This window comes from Pseudopipra pipra, chromosome 5 (assembly GCF_036250125.1).
Source record: "Pseudopipra pipra isolate bDixPip1 chromosome 5, bDixPip1.hap1, whole genome shotgun sequence".
In the NCBI taxonomy this organism is placed as follows: domain Eukaryota; kingdom Metazoa; phylum Chordata; class Aves; order Passeriformes; family Pipridae; genus Pseudopipra; species Pseudopipra pipra.
The window spans coordinates 65,567,187-65,586,089 of NC_087553.1; the positions used below are offsets into that span (position 1 = coordinate 65,567,187).

At 35.7% G+C, this 18,903-nt stretch overlaps 1 protein-coding gene across 6 annotated transcripts in view; it reads right to left on the reverse strand.

Annotated features, from left to right (window-relative positions):
• CACNA2D1 (calcium voltage-gated channel auxiliary subunit alpha2delta 1) overlaps positions 1-18,903 on the reverse strand; it is a 376,639-nt gene that overhangs the window by 6,819 nt on the left and 350,917 nt on the right. For 3 of the 6 annotated variants that reach the window (XM_064656438.1, XM_064656436.1, XM_064656433.1), the window contains 11 exons: positions 17,964-18,050; positions 17,531-17,598; positions 16,202-16,240; positions 14,871-14,942; positions 14,419-14,571; positions 14,278-14,330; positions 11,402-11,457; positions 11,129-11,258; positions 9,682-9,794; positions 6,432-6,514; positions 5,047-5,135 (listed from right to left, as the gene is read on the reverse strand). In XM_064656438.1, the coding sequence (XP_064512508.1) occupies positions 5,047-5,135; positions 6,432-6,514; positions 9,682-9,794; positions 11,129-11,258; positions 11,402-11,457; positions 14,278-14,330; positions 14,419-14,571; positions 14,871-14,942; positions 16,202-16,240; positions 17,531-17,598; positions 17,964-18,050 (943 nt within the window). The remainder of the gene's footprint in view (positions 1-5,046; positions 5,136-6,431; positions 6,515-9,681; positions 9,795-11,128; positions 11,259-11,401; positions 11,458-14,277; positions 14,331-14,418; positions 14,572-14,870; positions 14,943-16,201; positions 16,241-17,530; positions 17,599-17,963; positions 18,051-18,903) is intronic. The other 3 variants (XM_064656439.1, XM_064656437.1, XM_064656435.1) reach the window with 1 other exon arrangement.

An 18,903-nucleotide genomic window follows, 5' to 3' on the forward strand; every position in this document is an offset into this window, starting at 1 on the left:
AGATAACCAGGTAAAATTAATGCTGCAATTAGAAAAATCAACCACACACCACCCACACATAAAAGTGCAATCCCAAAACAAATGAAAACACACCACCACCACCCTCTACCAAAAAAACACCCAACACATAACCAAACCCAAAACCCAAAGAAACACCCCTGCATGAATCAGTAGGGAACTTAAGTACACTGTCATAGAGAAAAGGTCGGTATTTAAGAAATCAAGTTTACCCAACAGGAACAGCAAAGTACATAAAAATGACAGATTAAATATAAACAAGAAAATTAGAAGGGCTGATAAATAATTTTTTATGACTTTCCTGCAGAATATGCTGAAAATTATAGTAGAAATTTTTTAATAAAACAAAAGCACAAAGCAAATATGAGGTTAGGGCAACTGCTTCATAACAGAGGTGTAAAGAGGGAATCTGGGCATTATAGAGCACAGTGAAGAACTTCAATGAGTTCTTTGTGTCAGTTTTAATTGGTGAAAACTTTAATGGTATTCCCTCTACATACAATGCATTCTTCAAAGCAAGGAGGTCAGAGAAATCAGAATCAGTTGGGAAAAAATATATGGAAAATCAGATAAAGCAGACAAATTATACTCAATACCTTAACAGGAATTATAATATTCACCAAGAGTCTCCTTTAGAAACTTGGATGTAAATTAAAACCCAAAAAACCAAACAAGACCCAAAAATTCCTTAGAAAGAAACAAAAACTCATTCTGTCCTAAAGCAAATAGCTCATGTTAGCTGCCATTCTTTATCAACAGCAGCCATTTCCAGATATGTCTCTGTCATGTGATAGCTTTATAATTTAGTTCTATAGTTTTGGTTTAGATTTTTGTGTGGTTTTATTTTTGCTTTTGTTTTTTTTTTTTTTTCTGGTTGATCGCACTCTACAAGTTCAAAATTCCTGAGGTTTCTTGTCAATAAGGAAGCCTTAAGTGAACTCTTCTGCACAGATTTGGAGTAGGATGCTAAGATTTCAAGATGCATTGAACTTTCTGGTTTATTTAGTTTGGCTCTGTCACTATTTGCATCTGCATTACGTCTTGTCATGTAGCTTTATTTCTATTCAAAACACCTAAAAATAATCCTGTTGCATCTTCCTCACAGTGGTTACCATTAAAAACCAGAATTATTGGTAAAGGTTTCCTCTCACATGAATTCAATGAACAGCACTCAGTGTTACCTTTTGGTATTTAGGACTTCTTATCATTGAAATTACTTAGAGAAGTCTTCTTTGAAGCAATAGTCAAAAGTAAAGCAGGAGATTTAAAAATTTTCAAAAGAGGGGAGATGTCTGGAGAGTAAATAAGAAGTAAATTGAAGGTCTTAAACAAAACTGTGCATAACATGAAGGGGAAAACATCTTTACAGTGAAAATGGCATCCAGTATGGATACAGAGTAGATAGGCCTCCACATACTGAATTATACAGTATTTATCTTACATGTCACCTCTGTATTAGACTAAATATTGGGTACATTACATTGATAAATTAATCCTACCACTATATGTATTTGAAAAAAAAACCAAAACATCTCCATTCTGTGGTCTATTTCTATTTGCTCTTTGAGATTTTGTTTTAACTACATTGCAATTTATGGCACTGCTCTTACATTCAACAGTCATACAATGTTCCTATTGGATTGAAATTTTGCTTCTCTCTAGGACTACACAGAGCAATTTTTAAGGGATTCACTATTAACAATAATAGAGAATGTCTTGAAAGCCTCATGAAGGAGAGGCTTCTTCTTATTATGAATGACAGTATTAAACTGTAACATTCAAAAGTATCCAAGGTTTATACATATATTTCAAGGTCAGGGAGATTTTAACCTCATATTGATCAAAGCCACATTGAATTTCTGCGGTTTGTAGACCAATTTGCAGTGGTAAACCAGCAGTTCTGTCAAGAACAATTTCTAAATATTGTCTCTGGAATCAGTTATTCTTTTGTGCCCTAAGCCAAGACAAAAATAGTAGTGGCAAAGAAGGTACAGTAAATCCTACCTAAATTAATTTTTTTCTCCCTAGCATTGAACATTGTAATTTCCTTGTGTGCTTTTACTGTTTTGAAAACTAGAGGAAATGAAAAAAGAAAAAAAACAGTATAAGAAAAGAGGAGAAAGTCTGATTATATGGCAATTTACATGAATTAAAGAAATCAATAGTTTCAGGGAAATTACTGAGATTCCATCATTAATTTAAAACCAGATTGAGAAAAAAATCAGTTCTGAATGGTCTTCAAAATGCCTTTTTCAAAAACACTTCCCCTATTCTTGAGCTTTAAGAAAACTTCTCAACTACTACATGTATATGTTATTTTTGAGATTTCTTCTAAAGTATCTTATAACAAAGGTATATAGCATCATTTTATCCTATCTTTACATTATCTTTACCTCTCCAATGCAATTAGACACTGAACTATTTTTAAGCACTTCCACTGAAATTTTCCAGCCCATTATGTAAATCATACAAAAATCCTAAATAATAGATCAGTTCGGGATGTGTTTCCTGTGTTGTCCTCAAAATAATATTCTGTATATTATTTCTCTTTGAAGAGAGAAAGAATTGCAAAACAAATTGAAAAGAATCATCTTTAGCCACTTTCATTTCATCAGAAGTGTATAAGAAATTTCTTGCATTAATAAATCACATGTCAAATTTCCTGGCATGCTTGAGGTAGAGAAGTGTCAAATCTAAGTGTCATCTCCTTCATGTCATACTTTACTATGATAAATCTAGATGGGATTATTTTACATCACACACTGTGAAAATTATTCAGCACTTTCAGAATGGAAATGAATGCTTTTACAAAACCATATATTCATTGTTAAGTATCAAGCCCACATATTCATTGTTATATATGAACATTTCCTTGAAGACAGTGCCAGTCCAAAATTTTAAAAATACACAAGGAACTAAAAATACATATATACATACATGTTAAGCCGATATACTTGTTAGTCCTTTAGAAGTGCACTAGAACTATTTAATGTACTAAAATTTTGCCTGTAAACCATAATAATTCATCAGAACCTTTTGTGCTACAATGACTTATAAAATGGTAAAACAACAATATGTGCCAAAGAGCTTCTGATCTGGCCTTCGATGTCAGTTGATCACCTCAAAGTGATACCTTTTATAAGCATATATTTTAAATGCTTCATATTGCATGGACAAGACCTTTGCTTTTACTCAAGAGTCATTTCCAGTTCCAATGCATGGTCCTTCATAAATTTTGTGTTACCCTCCTTTGTCTGGACTTCCATACAAAGCTGTCAAAGCTGTACAGCTACCCATGCACAGATCAGGGACATAGGCTATTCCATCAAGATATACCCAATTGTCTGGTCTGCTAATAACCCTCAAAGCTCCCACGTTTCTGGAAGCTGATGGGAGTAAGACATTGACAGTAGAGGTTAAAAACCTATACAGTATTTTTCTTTACTTTCAGGTATAGCAAAAAAACCAGTGTGCATGTACAAAGTAAGACTAAGCCTTTCAAGGCAGTGATAATGAGTATTTTGTTATCCTTGATGAAAAGGAAAAAAAAAACCCATCAGGTTATTGAACCTGGTCAGCGGTTTGTATCTGTGTTGGCTTCAGTGATTTTAATAAAACTACACAGATTAATGTCCAGAAAAAATCCCATTTCCAAAATCACAAAGATATTAAAAACAAGATGGATGAATAAAATTACCTCTATAACTTTCTGCTGCCAAAAGTCTATCAGCTAAAATTATATTCCGTGGGTTTCCCATCTTAAGCAGAAAGCCCATTTTGGGCATAAAGAATTCAGCTCAAGGTGAGTCTTTGCTGTTTTATGTACATTGGACAGTAGCTTTTTAATTAAAAGAAGGTTACTTGCAGAGCAAATTGCATGAGTAAGAACGAGAGATATTAATCTAGACTTTAAAGTGAAATACCACTGGCTTAGGGGAAGGGACTTTTACCCTTTCTTACAACCTTCCACCATGGCTGTGCAAGTTCCTAAGTTTGTTAGAAATTAGATCATTTGAATACAGAATAGGAAACTTCAAAATTACTCAAATACAGTTGTTAAACAGAACTTTTAAGATTTTTTTCACTGTTGCTCAAGAGATAATAATTGAACCTTCCCTTAATTTCAAAGAGAATATACATTACTGAGAAAATGGGTTTTCTAAATTGCTACAATTTTCAGTATTTTACTACACTAACTCTGAAAAACGCCCTCTAAGCTTCCAGTTCTGCCTCTCAGTTGGCTTTACTTTGATAGGCATGTGAGTATCTCCCTCTAGTGGTTTTCAGAGCAATAATGTTGATCAGAGACCCCTCCAGTCACGAATTTTATGCTCCTTATCTCAGCAGTTCTCTTGCAGACATGTTGCTATCACAGTAGCTAGTGACACAGTCCCACACCATTAAATTCAACACAGTCTGATTGCCAAGGCTTTTGTTGTGAACTCCAGAATCTGCGCTAGGTCAACATACAGGCCTTACCCATGTAGTTAAATAGATTGATGCACAATATTATCTTCCATCATTAACTGTTGTGTTCATTTGAATGCAGTGAAAACTCCTTACTCTTCTCAATAGCAGCACTTACACAGAGCACTCATCCTTGCTATCCCTAAGTAAAGCTTTATTTTCACAGGTATTGCAGTCTCTTCTATTTACTTTGTATCTTTGTGTAGAAACTTTTCTTCTGTTCATTTCAACAAGGACAAGCCAAAAATGCTTAGAAGGGAATGACACGTACTCAGCTGATACATGTGCAATCTCAAAGAGCCAACCATATAAACCCAACAGGTTCCCTTGTCTTTGTATGTGCTATGGGAGAGGCCCTTGTGTTCAGTAATTATGATTTATAAGGCTCCAGACAGGGTTTTTTCATATTTAATTTCCCTTAATATTGCAATAGTAATTTGCTCCAGATTGTTGCTTTTGGGACTTGCTTCATTCTGTTTTCTTTTGTATGTTCAGTAAGTTAAAAAGTCTGCTAATTTTTTAAGCCAAGGACAAAACAAAAAATTAGAGAAAGTAACTGACCATCCACACCACATGAAAACTTGCAGAAAAATGAAGATAGGAGCGGACGTCATGGCAGAGGCACGACTCGTTGTGCATATAGGCTGATCCTATTAATAACGGGCAAAGTAGCAAGTAGAGGAAAGGAAAGAAAACACAGAAAAAAAGACATACAAGATGAGATATCATGCAGATTGCTAGCAGTTAGCAGAGTTAATGTGAAAGCATCCACCCAAGAGCAAGAGATTCACAGCAAATTTTGCAAATAAACTTAACCAAAACAATCCACTGTTACAAAACACATGACTTACACACTGATCAGCACATCAAGCTAGTGAGCAAGAGTTGTACTTTCACACACAATCATATTAGGAGCATTTGGAATATTCACAATGGTCAAATAGCTTTTGGATGGTTTTTCAACTTTATTTAATCTTTACTGGCCAGTAAGAAGACTTCCTTTTTAAAATAAAATTTGGTTACTAGAAACAAATGTATTGAATATCAACTTTTGTTTTAATACTACTGACATCTCAGTAATTGTGCCTCCTTACAGGAAAAGCAGAGCACACTGAAACATGACTTGGTATACAGAAGTTATAGCCAACTAACTGTATTAATTTGGGACAATCTTTCCTTTGCAGAAATTGCATGAGGGACTAAAAATGAATTTTAAAAATATTTATTGTATCTAATGCCTGGCACTTTCATGTGCAGCACTTTCTGTCTTGAAATTTATTCTGAACAATTTAAATTCATCATAATCTCTTTCATACAGTATTTTGAAAGGTAAGGGGAAAAGCATATTCAAAATAATTTAGATATGTGGCACAGTTATAATTTTTTACCTTCAAAACTTGAATGCAATACAGGAAGTACTAAACAGAACAATTCTAGTGATTTTAGTAAAGCAATGCACTTATATACCTGTTAAGAATATGACCTAAGGGCAATACAATTTGCAGAATTAGAAACAAATCCTAAACCACATATAACATTCTTAATCATTTAACAACACCTTAAATAACATTTGGAAACATTATTATAAAAATACTACTTTTAAGCTAGGATTATAGTGTACTTGTGAAATCCACTGAAGAACTGAACTTCACAGCACCACATAGAGACCAAGTGTTATGCTCACTGATGTTTTGGTTTTTCAGTCAGAATTATGTGTGAAAGCACAATGATTATAGGAAAGCCAGATAAGAAAGCAGCTGCTAATTTTATGTTAATAATGGGATATTTGAAATAGAGTGACTATGGTCTAGAGTGAACAGTATGTTTAGTGATATATAGGTTACCAGGCACCAAGGTATGCTTAAACACAGTTTTCACTACTCCTCTAAAACGGCTCTACAATTGTCTTTAAAGATAGTCCTAAAGTCTAACAAGTTCAATTTTACCTGTTTGGCTTCATCAAAACAGACATCGGGACCCTTTCTGTATCGAGGTTGTTTGACCATTTCACAAGGATTTGGCCCCTCATCTGTTTCTCTGGTTAAGGAGCATGGCTGTTTTTCGTGCATCATACATCAGCAGGATTGACATTCTGTTTTTATTTTCATGGCACAAGAGAAGATTTATGCTAATTCAGATAGTACTGAAATAAACATCAATAGTCACAGTTCTTTGTTTGAAGAAAACCAACCCAACTCTCCAGATAAATCAAAATGAAATACCCTTTTTCTTACACTGTTTTAATCAAGAAAATAAACATCCTGCATAACTTTTTAGAATGAGTATTTTCAGAACTATACACAGAAAAAAAATAAAAGCTGCATTCTTTTAACATTTTCTGTATTGCTTTTTTTATCATTGCATAAATATTGAAGAAAATATTTCATAAAGTAATAAACTTTCAATGGTACTGATTGGTTATAGGTTATATTACCTCTAAGTTATTCTGCTAAAATGAAGATCATAGTAAAAGCAAGGAAACCTGTTTGGAAAATTAATGCTATATACAGGCTGAACATTGCAGTGAAAACCTATAAAAACGACTGGTTCTATTATGTGTACACTTATATTACCCCAAATATAGAAAAGATCATCCCACTGTAGGCTTTGATGGTAAATGACAGAAAAACTAATGAGATCTCATTAGCATTTCAGTGATGAAGCAGACAGGGAAAATGCTGTCCATACTAACGACAGAACATCAGGAGAGAAGTGGGAGCAGTGACACACTACTAATTGGCTAACTGTAAACATGAGATACTGCTTTAGCTTACATCTCTGAAATCTGTAATTGTTGATATTTAAGTGCAAATACTGTACTTCATATGTGCCACTGGCTAACAAGGGGCTCCAGTCATTGCAGCCGTCTTGAAAGGCATGGGTGTGATAAAATGCAAAACTGCGTTCTGGTGAAACCTGCTTATATTACCATTCAGTGTGTTGTTTTGATTTTTTTTTTATTCCACTGTAGGTATAGACACATAAAAGCTAAACTAGAGTGTTTTAAAAAACTTAGCGCCAAAACTTTACTTATCTTAGTAGCTGTAACTTACACTTGAAGCAATCTTAGTTATGCAATACCATGGTGTGCTACAGCGGCTTCAGTGCAATAAGTAGAGAGACCAAGGGCAAGAGAAGGGAAGAGGATGCGGAATTTAGCTCTACAGACTAACATCTGCCTTCATGCAGATGTTATCAGACTCACCTCCCATTTTCTCTGCCATGGCCCAACTGAAAGGGAAGTAGAAACATAGAAATATCCTAAGAGACAATGAGCACAAGCAAAGCTGTACCAGCCAAAAGGAAGCAAAGTGTAATAATAACCATCTGAATAGCACCCAAAGGTCATTCTGTCTGCTTGGGTGATGTTATGCTACATCTGCATTTCACAATGTACCTTAGTTACAGAAAAGAGAGAATAACCTAGTACTGCATAGTTGGAAAAAAAATAAAATAGTTCATTTAGTCAATATAAGCCCACCCAGCTGCTCCGGCTGCCATTTGAGGTCATTTACTGCTTTCTACGAGTTTTACCCCACAGGAAAATGCAAGTCATGTGCCCATTTCCCATCAAACCTGCTTCATTTTCTATCATGAATGCTGTCCATAAATTCAGACAGTGGCAACAGTTAATCAAACTGTCATGGACTGAAGCCAATTAGAATATTAGGCTGTGTTTACATAGTTCTGTGATGACACCCCAATGTAACTTCCTTTTCAGTCCAAGCGTAGATGGAATTCTAGTTTTATTAATGTGGCAATGAATGCATTGCTTGTGCCAAAGAAACAAATCATCTGTACTACCATCTGCTTTTTTTTCAGAAATGGGAGAGGCTGGCTCAACTAACTTCCTGACATGGACAAAGGTATTACTAATTGGTTTCCATATTCCGTCATAATAGTCCAATTTATGATTTGATTTACCACCATGGTAAATCTGGCATGCTATCCTTGAGCCAGTGTTGCAGAGCAAGACTGAGGTGAATTTCTCCTGACCTACAATATGTGTATATTAGTTTTATGTATTTCCATCACCATAGTATCTACTGCAGTGAACAGGTTAAAGCAAAGAGATTGACATGAAGGTGGTTGTAAATTAGAACAATTTTTCACAGGCTTTTAACTTTAATGCATGTGTTGTAAGGACTCTGCTTAGCATGTAAGCCACCTACGTCTCCCGCCATCTCTGAAGAAACGCTATGCCAGCAGCTGGATAAACTCTAGCCTTTGGTAGCTAAAGCAGTTTCCACAAGTAAGCAGTTTCACAGATTTCACAGAATGTTCTGAGTTGGAAGGGACCCACAAGGACCATCAAGTCCAGCTCTTAAGTGAATGGTCCCTACAAGGATCTAACTCGCAACCTTGGTGTTATTGGCACCATGCTGCAACCCACTGAGCTATTCTCTGTTGTCACTGGCTCTGAGCACATGCTATGCTTCCATCAATTAGCTATTGGTGTAGCCTCTCAACTTTTCATGAACAAACACTCGTATCTTGGCATTGCCTGTTTTTGTTATTTCTCTAGACAGACATACCCTTGTCTTTTCTAAAGGCTGAACAAATGCAGGACTCTCAGACTCTCCTTGCCTTTTCTATGCTCTAGACAGCAACCTCTTTGGTGGCCCTTCACTAGACTTCCTCCAGTATTTCAGTGTGGTACTGGGAAGCCCTGAACAGTACACACCACTCTGGATGTTGTCTCAGCAGTGCTGAAGAGATGGGATGGATCAGTTCTCCCAATCTGCTGACTACACTCCTGCTATCACAGCCCAGGATGCAACTGTCCTTCTTTACTGCAAGGCACAGTGCCAACTCATGTTCAACTTGTTTGTCATGAACCTCAGGCCCTTTTCTCCATAGGTCTTCCTAATAGCTCTGTCTCCAGCCTGTCCAGCTGTGTGTAATTATTCTGTCTTGGGCCCAAGACTTTGCATCTGACTTTTTGAAACTTCATTAAGTTCCTGGGAGCCCACTTTTGTCTAAGTTCTCACAAATAACAGCTTTGCTCTCCACCTCAATGACTGCTGGTTGAGATGATTTGTGATATTATCCACAAATACCGGCTGTTTCAAGTATTCCAGTGGATACCATGTTACTAATATGTACATAAATGGGTCATTTTCCCCCAAATATATTCCAATATCCCATAGCCAAAAATCAATCCACACTATTAAATAATGTGATTTTAAAGGATACCCGGCTTCTCTGCTTGCATCAGTGGCTTTGGGTCACAGGAGCGGCACAGCAGTTGGCTGTCACTAATAATGAATACTAGATTGGTGTTTGAAATCTTCTCTGCATGATAAAGTCTGGAAAAAATGACAACAAAAACCTATGTTTAAATGAAGAAAGAAAATTCATATTTGAGAAGGAGACACAGTATTGGAATAAAAAAATAATACAGCTTCACAGAGTCAGTCTGCCTGCTACTGTTTATCTTTTTCATTAACAAACAGCAAGAAACATTTATAACAAATTTTGTAATCTTTTCGACATTTTCATGGTACTGTCTTTCAACTAGACTTGTTAGTGGAAAAAATGGAAAAGAGCATAAAATTACTTTAATTAATAGCTAGCTCTGTACTGCTGCCGCAGTAGCTGTACTGAGAAATAACATCGGTTCAGCATCAATTAACACTGAGAAAACCCCCAACCACAAAAACAAACAAGCAAAACCCCAGCACATAAACCTGTCTATAAAAGGGTGAGGGAAAGGTTTAGGGTATGTATTGGATATGTATTGGATATGTATTTGTTGCATTTTCATGTCCATATAATTCCACAAAAAGTCTTTAAGTTAGTAGGGTCATCCACAATTTATAAATAAAACCAACAAATACTAGCAACATGGAGGGGGATTTAGGGAAGCGTGAAAAATGTCTGTGTGTTTTGGCTGTATTCACCATTCTCAGATGTCCTCTGTCTTTCTTTCCTGGCTTGAAATATTGTCTTCAAGGAGTTTGAAATCTGGCTGTTAATTCTAATTTCTAAGATATTTTCAGAACCTCAAAATGCATGCAAAAACCAGCAGGCTCTTGTACGAAACACAGAGCAAGGTCCAAACTGCTATGTTTCTGAAGTGTCCAATTTTTTGACATAATATTGAACATCATCTTGAATAGGCATGTAGAGCCTGAAGAGTAATTCTTTTAATCACAAAATAAAATGGCTTTGTTTGCTTTATAAGACTCACAGCTCTTAAATCATAAGCACTATTGAATAGAAGGTAAATTAGAAGATAAATTGCATAATCTTCTTAACCATCAAAAATTTCAATACATAACCAGATTAAAGAAAATTTTATCCCTCAGAATATTGCAGAATGCTTTTAAGTTGACATAACAAATTAAAAAAAATCAAGTTGTAACAGTGATAGAAATACAGTTTTCATGAAGCATATAGAGACTATAAACCAAAAAAATTGACTAGAGTATTTCTAGGATTCTTTAATTGTTAGAATTAAAATTCATTCTCAACGGTACAAAGGGAATGTAATTTATCTGCCTATACACTTCTCTGTCTTGGTTATGTAAGTTTGATGAAATTAATCCAAAATATATTTTTTGTTCTTATAATAGTGTCATTATCTTTTGTAAAATAAATGACAATTCCAAAGTTGTTATTTACATTGAAGAAATTTTACCTGGAGCAGTTTATACAGTCTACAATCCCACCAAAGGATTTATCATCATTTTCGAAGAAATACTGAGTTTGCTCAGTGATGCAGCTTGTTTTAGGCAGAGCAGCACTGAAATCATCATCTTCCATATCAGCTGACGTAAAGAAAAAAAGAAAATAAATAAACAATGACAATTAAAGTCACAGACATAATGGGGAGATCCAAATATGGCTCCCAGCCTAGGTTCTTACCTTCTACTTCACTCAAAGTTGACTCTTTAACACTCTCTTGACTTACCTGCTTCAAGGAACCGTGGAAAAGTCAAGCTCAAAAACAGCTGCTGTAAGATAGACCTGAACACAGAAAGACAACATGTATTCATTAAAGGATCTTTTTCTTCCATGTATTTAATGGATACTTGAAAACTAGTCAAATACGAGTTATTAAAAATTAATTTATTTTTTTTTTTACACTTTTGCCTGTTATTAAAGCTGTCTTTCTTTAAACCTTACAGTTTGACTCTGGTTTTCTTTTCATGTATTCTCACAGGTCTTTCATACTAATCTTTTATTCTACTGTCAAGATTTACTATAACTTGTGCCCATAACTCGCGTAATGGAAAAGTTAACATGCCATCCATGCACTCCTTTTATAGCTCTGCAGGAGGTGGAAGAGGTATGTTGACATTCCTCTAACACTTAAACCAACCAGAACTCCTTTTGAACACACTCAGGTAAAATTCTCCTGACTTAGTTACTTTACACTGATTAAGGTTCATTAAATTGCTAAGAAGGAGACCAACACTGGAATATTACAAGTATATTGTAAAAAACATTACTGTAACAATTGACTTTTAAAATCTTCTCTATTCCTACTGTTGAATTATGGACTGTATTTTCTTCCTACTTGCTGCCAAAACACTAACGCTTAAAGAGCTTCATTTATTTAAAATTATTTTTCTTCACTTATGATCGTATTTTTCCAATTTTATTTACTTAAAGCAGGTACCAGCTTGTCACATATACAGCCCCCTTCTCCTCTAAGAGCATGTCAAAATAAGAACTGCAACAAGTATATTCCTTGACTCCCTGTTTCTGCTTAAACCTTCCAAAGTTGTATTTTCCAGTTGTAAAGTTTTAGGTTTACTTTTACCCACAAATATGACTTTTATCTCATTCTGATCTAACATTTGTTCGGCAGAGAAAAGAGAGTGTATAACTTCATTCAACCTCCCATTTTGTTTTTCTCCTTTTCTCCTTATCCAGCATGCTTCCTATGTAAAGAAACTGAATATGCCTGTCACCTTTCCCAGGAAGGCAGTGCCTGAAGGAGCTCTGGATTTGCATCCACAGCTTTGTGCTTTAAATCATCAGAGGGAAGCACACAGCAGCCATGGATCAGAAGAGACCTGGTGCCATTCAATAGTGATGCAATTTGCTGACAGAAAATAGTAATCCTTTGTAATGGCTTACCACAGAATTTACAGGGAACTGAATGAAAAAGGCAGCCTGGGAAAACTTAAATCTTCTGACTTAAAGGAGCCTGAAGGGGAAATGATACAGACTCTCTTAACTAAATGCTGATGTATCCCATATAAATTTTGAACATGATCGCTCACACCTTTATCCCACATTTTTGCCTGAAACATTATATCTTTCTTTAATAACCTGGTTTCTTTTATTTTCCTGCATTTGCTTTTGCCAGGTGCCTCATCGAATCCATTTTTTAGTCAGCCCTTTTCACTCTGCTTGCTTAATGGCCTTCTTTGCCTGCTTCTGACCTAGATTCCATTAAAAACATGCCCATAGTAAGTGCTTTAATGTTGTGCTTTCAAGTTAAACTTCATACAGAAAAACCTCAGTTCTAAATTGAGTCCAGATCGCTAAGTCTGATTTGAACACTGATAAACTAAAGTTTCTTGAGGAGAACTCAAGTTTCTCTACTGGATTATTGCCCATCTTCAGTTTTTGAGGTTTGCTATTGTCCAAGAAAACCGAGATTATTGCTCTTCCTGTTAACAAAACGTAACCAACAATAAAAATCAACATACAATCTTCACAGTGCTTCTGTGAAAAAATTACTATATGTTTTTTCAGCTGGTATATATTTTAACCCTTAGCTTAATAAAGTAGGTAATTTATTCCAGCTCAGTAGTTAAAAAAAAAAAAAAAGGCATCATGAAGTTTTAGAAAAAGGAACTGTCTCCAAGGGTGCAATCCACACCAATGCAGAAGTACCAGGTCAATCTCAATTTCTTATCCCAGTGCTGAGAGGTGCTGGAGGAAGTAGCTGATAGGAGTGTCAATCTACACGGCTCTGAAACAGGTAAAATACTGCACCTGAGTACTGTGTACAGCTCTGGAGCCCTCAACACAGAAAAACAAGTGGGTCCAGAGGAGGGCCACAAATATGATCAAAGGGATGAAACACTTTTCCCACAAGGAAAGGCTGAGAGAGCTGGGGTTCAGTTTGGATAAGAGGCGGTTCCAGGGAGACCTTATTGTGGCCATTTAAAAATGGTAAGGACAAAGTTTTTAGCAGGACAAGGGGTAATAGTTTTAAACTAAAAGAAGATAGTTTCAGAGAGATACAAGGAGAGTATTTTTATGGTGAGGGCAGTGAAACACTGGCACAGGTTGCCCAGAGAGATGATAGATGCCCCATCCCTGGAAACATTCAAGGTCACATTGGAATGGGCTCTAAGCATTCTGATCCAGTTGAAAATGGTCTTGCTCATTATAGGAGGATTTGGACTGCATGACCTTTAGAGATCCCTTCCAAACCAAATGATTCTGTGATTCATGTGTTTTGTAAAATGATTTACTGATTTTCTTAGGACTTCTTGCTAGAAAAAGGGAAAGATGATATTCTGAAATAGGCAACCAAGTGATAAGTGATTCTAAATGTAATAATTTTGACTGAACCTTCACAACTGCTAATGGTACTTAGGCCACTAATCCAAAGTCTGCTTCCTGACGTTGATTTTGTAGAGTCAGAACACACAATCATAAAACCTGGCAAGAGCAGTTTTGAATTCACCTGTTGATAGAATGGTCATGTTTGGAGACATAGCTAAGAATTTAGCGGGAAATATTAACTCAAGCTAAATACAATCTCAACCCACTGAATAATTATAGTTTGAACATAGAGATTTCCTACACACTTGTACTTACCAGGCAGCTGCTGAAGCCCACCATCCTAGTTGTAAAATATCTGTTATCGTAGGCTGGGAAAAAAACAAGTGATTATGTTATTTGTATAAATACCTGGAGACTTTTAATAGAATGTCAGCCACTGTACATGGGACTACTGACCACATAAGCAGAACGAAGTCCAGCTCCTTGCTTTGGTTCTTCTTCAGGATCACAGACTGATTGATAGTCATATGACTTGTTGAAGGCATACAGGGACATGTTAATCAGGTTTCGCATCAGGCCAGGATCAATCTCACCAAAGAATCTTCCAATCTGATGAGAGAGAATATAGAGACATCAGATAAAGTATATCCCAGTATAAATCCATTGGCAGCCTACCAGCCTAAGGGCAAAGTACAAAAATTACAACTTGGTAGAAATATGGCATCTTCAAGCATAAATAAGACTGTAATAAAGACTAATAAAAAAACCTGGAATTTCTGATCCAGCGATATTTTTGTGATTCAGAAATGTTATCTTTAGGGTAAGCTGACAGTAAAAAGTTGCTTTTATTTTCTTTTAAAAATTCTTCCTGTTGGTTTTCATGTTCTCTCCTTAAAAAATATACATACCTGTTGTGTATATTCATCTCGATTTGACATCAAAAGAAATCCACCATCGTCAAGGATAACACAGTCCACATGCTATTGTAAGAAAGAGTGAAATAGGTTTTACAGGAAAGATTTGTCAATATAGCACTCTGTAACAAACTATTTTTTCTTCAACACATTAGAAATATCTTCAAATCTATGTGGTTCAGGCTAAATCACAAACTCATAGCCAAGGGCCACATTTAAGCTATAATAATTAGCATTATCAGCGTAATAAAAGTCTGAACAGATCAAAGGCTTATTTGTGGCTTAATTTCATAGAAGTTCTTTTGTAAATTCTTATTTGCTCAATACTTTGTGAGCTCCAAGAATGCTATATCCTTATTAAATCTGATTATAACTGAAACTCAACTCATAATAAGGGACTACAACTTCTCATGGGTTTCAGCCATGCCTAAAGTCCTTTTCCATTTGCAGATTTCAATAGTAAAAATCTTAAGGACAGACTCTCAGCTTGCTAGTCATGATTCTTTTCACTTGCCAAGGACTGTAGTGGGATTGTGGGATTCTTCCAGCTGTCAGGTGCAGTAACGGGAAGCCCACTTGTTCCCTATGCTTTGCACTTTGTAAAAGATCCTTGCAGCCAGAGATTGGAGAGATAGCAGTGAGGTCAAATACATAACCTCCCAGAGTATCCTTTTTAGATGTAATTCTCACATTTAATGGTCTTCACACTCTACAAAAGAACTCAGAAGACCTGAGCAGAGGAAAGCTTTTAAGTTCATGGCAACACTTGATATGGTGACAGTCCCTGGAGCTGTGCTCTCCTGAGTGCCAGCAGAGCAATGGGGTCCCCTAATCATAAACGTGCTGAGAACCAGGGGGAGGAGGATGACTAATGACTGTTGAAAGGCACATCACATACTCTGGTGCTTCTCAGTTTGCATTTATCCTTCTCTGAGGTAATTCTAATATTGGGGTTTTTTTTCAGATTTTTTCAAATTATTCTCTTTTCTCAGAATTTGTCTCTTGCTTTGCAAATTACTGTTATATTTTTCTCACATTTCTCTTCACATCATTCTCTATTGCTTTTCTTGTATTTTTTTTCTTTACACTAGTTATCATAACCTCACTGCAATGATTCTTGCAACAGGCACATCACCTAACTTTTATGCCCTTTCCCCCTCTCCTCTCCCAACCTTCATCTGTCTCAAGACACAAACAACTAAGCTCTGTTTTCTGTAACATTAACCCTCAAATAACAATGATAGAATCTTTGTCTTAGATAAATCTAGAGAGAATGAGTGAATTTTCATAATCTGTCAGATATCATAAACTGAACATATTCTTACCATGCTATTTCTCTCACATCCACAGATTTCACTGTTGCACTAAAAAACAAAAATACAGTAATCTTCACAAAAATGTTACAAAACCCTCTGTATTTTGCAGTTATATTAATCTATCATGACAGGAACAAGTGACTCTATTTTCAGTATCTATATATTAATATAAATTTTGAGTGCATGTCATTTATTACAAATTTCTCTCTGAACAATTCAGTAATTATTCCGTAATTATCAACAGCACAATCTGCCTTTCCCAAAAACTCTGATACAGGTCCCTTTACAGATATGTTCAATATATTAGAGATAAATAGTTTGGAGGACTTGTCAGAATGTCAGTGTTGTGAGCATAAAGTAAAAGAGAAAGAACAGGTACATTTCCATGTGTTTGGGGTATGGAAAGAAAGCTTTCAAAAAGAGAAAACTTCACCAGTCTCAAAGTGTGGGAATTCTACATGATAAAGAAAGCCCATCAACACAGTTATCTTTTATGGCTGTTGATTCCTAACATGTTTTTCTTTTGTTCTTGCAATATGTTTGCACATACGCACATAACTGTGTCCTTGCATTACGTCCTGAGCAAAACAACTACCAGATAATGTCCTCAACCTCATATTAAATCTGAGATATTCATCTTTCTGTCTGTTTTTCACTTATGTATTTTTGTACTCAACTGTCCTTAGCATTTAGGCAATGCATCTGCTTACCCACTGACCTACAGCTCAAATACCTAAAACAGCCAGACACCAATGCCTGAAATATACAACCCACCAAGGAACATTGCCTCATCCAATATGGAACTTATGTTCCATAAGTTTTTTCATTTTGTGCCTCTCATTTACGAATTCAGTATCAGTTCCATGTTTTTCCTTTCATTTAACTTTTCCTTCTTCCCACTTACATCTAAGCATTAGATGTATGGAATGATGTGGTTAAGCATCTACTTCCTTAAGTTCTGCTATAATGCTGCAGTGTTGGTTGCAATATCAATCCTTACTGTTCACCGTTTACCCATCCTCCATATAAATAAAAATAGATCCATCAATTCTTCAGTATTATTCACTGCTACAGCATAATCTTGTAGAGAGCCTACTGGCTGGAATATGTCATTTTTCTTTGTCTTTATCCATGTTTTATAATTATGAAAGCAAGACGTACAAAATACAGCCTATTTCAACATAGATTTATTTTGTGCATTTGGATGATTTAAATACCACAACTACTTGGCAATTTCACATCAGTGTAACTCTGGCACAAAGAGTTAGTAGACCTATTTGCATCTGAAGCTTTGAGAAATGCAAATAAAGTTCAAAAAAGACTTGGTCAATTGCTTACCAGGCTCTTGATTGTGGTTTTTGTGAAATTTTCCATCCATCTGGTTGCATCAATTTTTATTCCAACAACTAACAAGAAATACATGAAAGACTTTTTTAGCAAAATGAAAAAAAAAAAGGTAATGTAGAATCTTAAAATAAAGGGGAAAATTATAAGAACATCTAAATCATTGAACTGCAGAAGGGTAAAATATGAGTTTTGCTCAGTTGTCTGATCACCAGCATCCTTCATGAGACTAATAAATTAAGCACTCTTACTCAAATACAACCAGATATTTGGCTTGATTTCCTCTAGCAAGGTTAGAACTGTTTCACAGAAAAAAATGTTATTATAAAGTGAAGTGCCTTTGAAATTTCAATTAACTTTCTAATTCACTGTTGAGCAACAACCAAGTAACTAAAGTATTTAGAGTTTCGGCACCATTCTGTCTTACCTGCTGGCTTCAGATGTTTTCCATTAATGTCTATTTCCACAGCCTTGCTTACCATAATACCTGATTCATAGCTATTGGCACCACTTTCTGACAGTATAGAAAGGGAAAAAAAAAAAACCAGAAAAAGTTAGGACGAGATAAAAGCCTCTTCCTCTGAAACTTAAATTATTACTCAAATACCCAGAATGATTAAAAAAAATCCTTATCCAAAAGCACTGACCCAGCTGTAGTACACATCACCTGTGGTAGCTCAGATACCAACACCTGCATGACTAAGAGGAACACTTCTTTTTACTTTTTCATTCACTTTTTGTGCACTGTTTGACTGCTTCAAAATACTGTAGCTTTTTTTTCTTCCGCAAACAGAGCCATGAATAGCTTTACACATGTGAGCAGCTCTGTTAAAACCAGGAGCAGAGCCAAAGATTTTATCCTGCTGTTGTTTATGTATTTTTCAATGCAGGGTATACTGACACCACTCACTAACCAACAATTACTGTTCTGACAGACTTCAGCCTGTTTTCAACACTGCTTAGTATGAGAAGGCAAGTTAAAAGTACATTCCCTGGAGCTATGTGAGAAAAAATGCAATAAATAATTATGAAATAACAGCACTAAAATATCCCATATGTTTAGGAGAGGAGTACGTTGTTTGTGGTAGCATCTGCTTATAAACAAGCTTAAGAAGGTTAATGTTGCTCACATCAGTCATGAGCACTTACTGTTGTGCATATATAACATTTAAATGTCACGATATTTCAGACAAATTGGTTTTGGTGAGTAATAGAAATTAGAAATAGAATTCAAAAGCAAAGTTTAAATTACGGTGGTGCAGTGGACAGAGTTGTGAACTCTGGACCTTTTTACCTGCTGCCCCAAGTCAGGTTTGGTGCTGAGGCAGCATAAAGAACTCAATCCAAATATGACTTTTTAGGTAGTG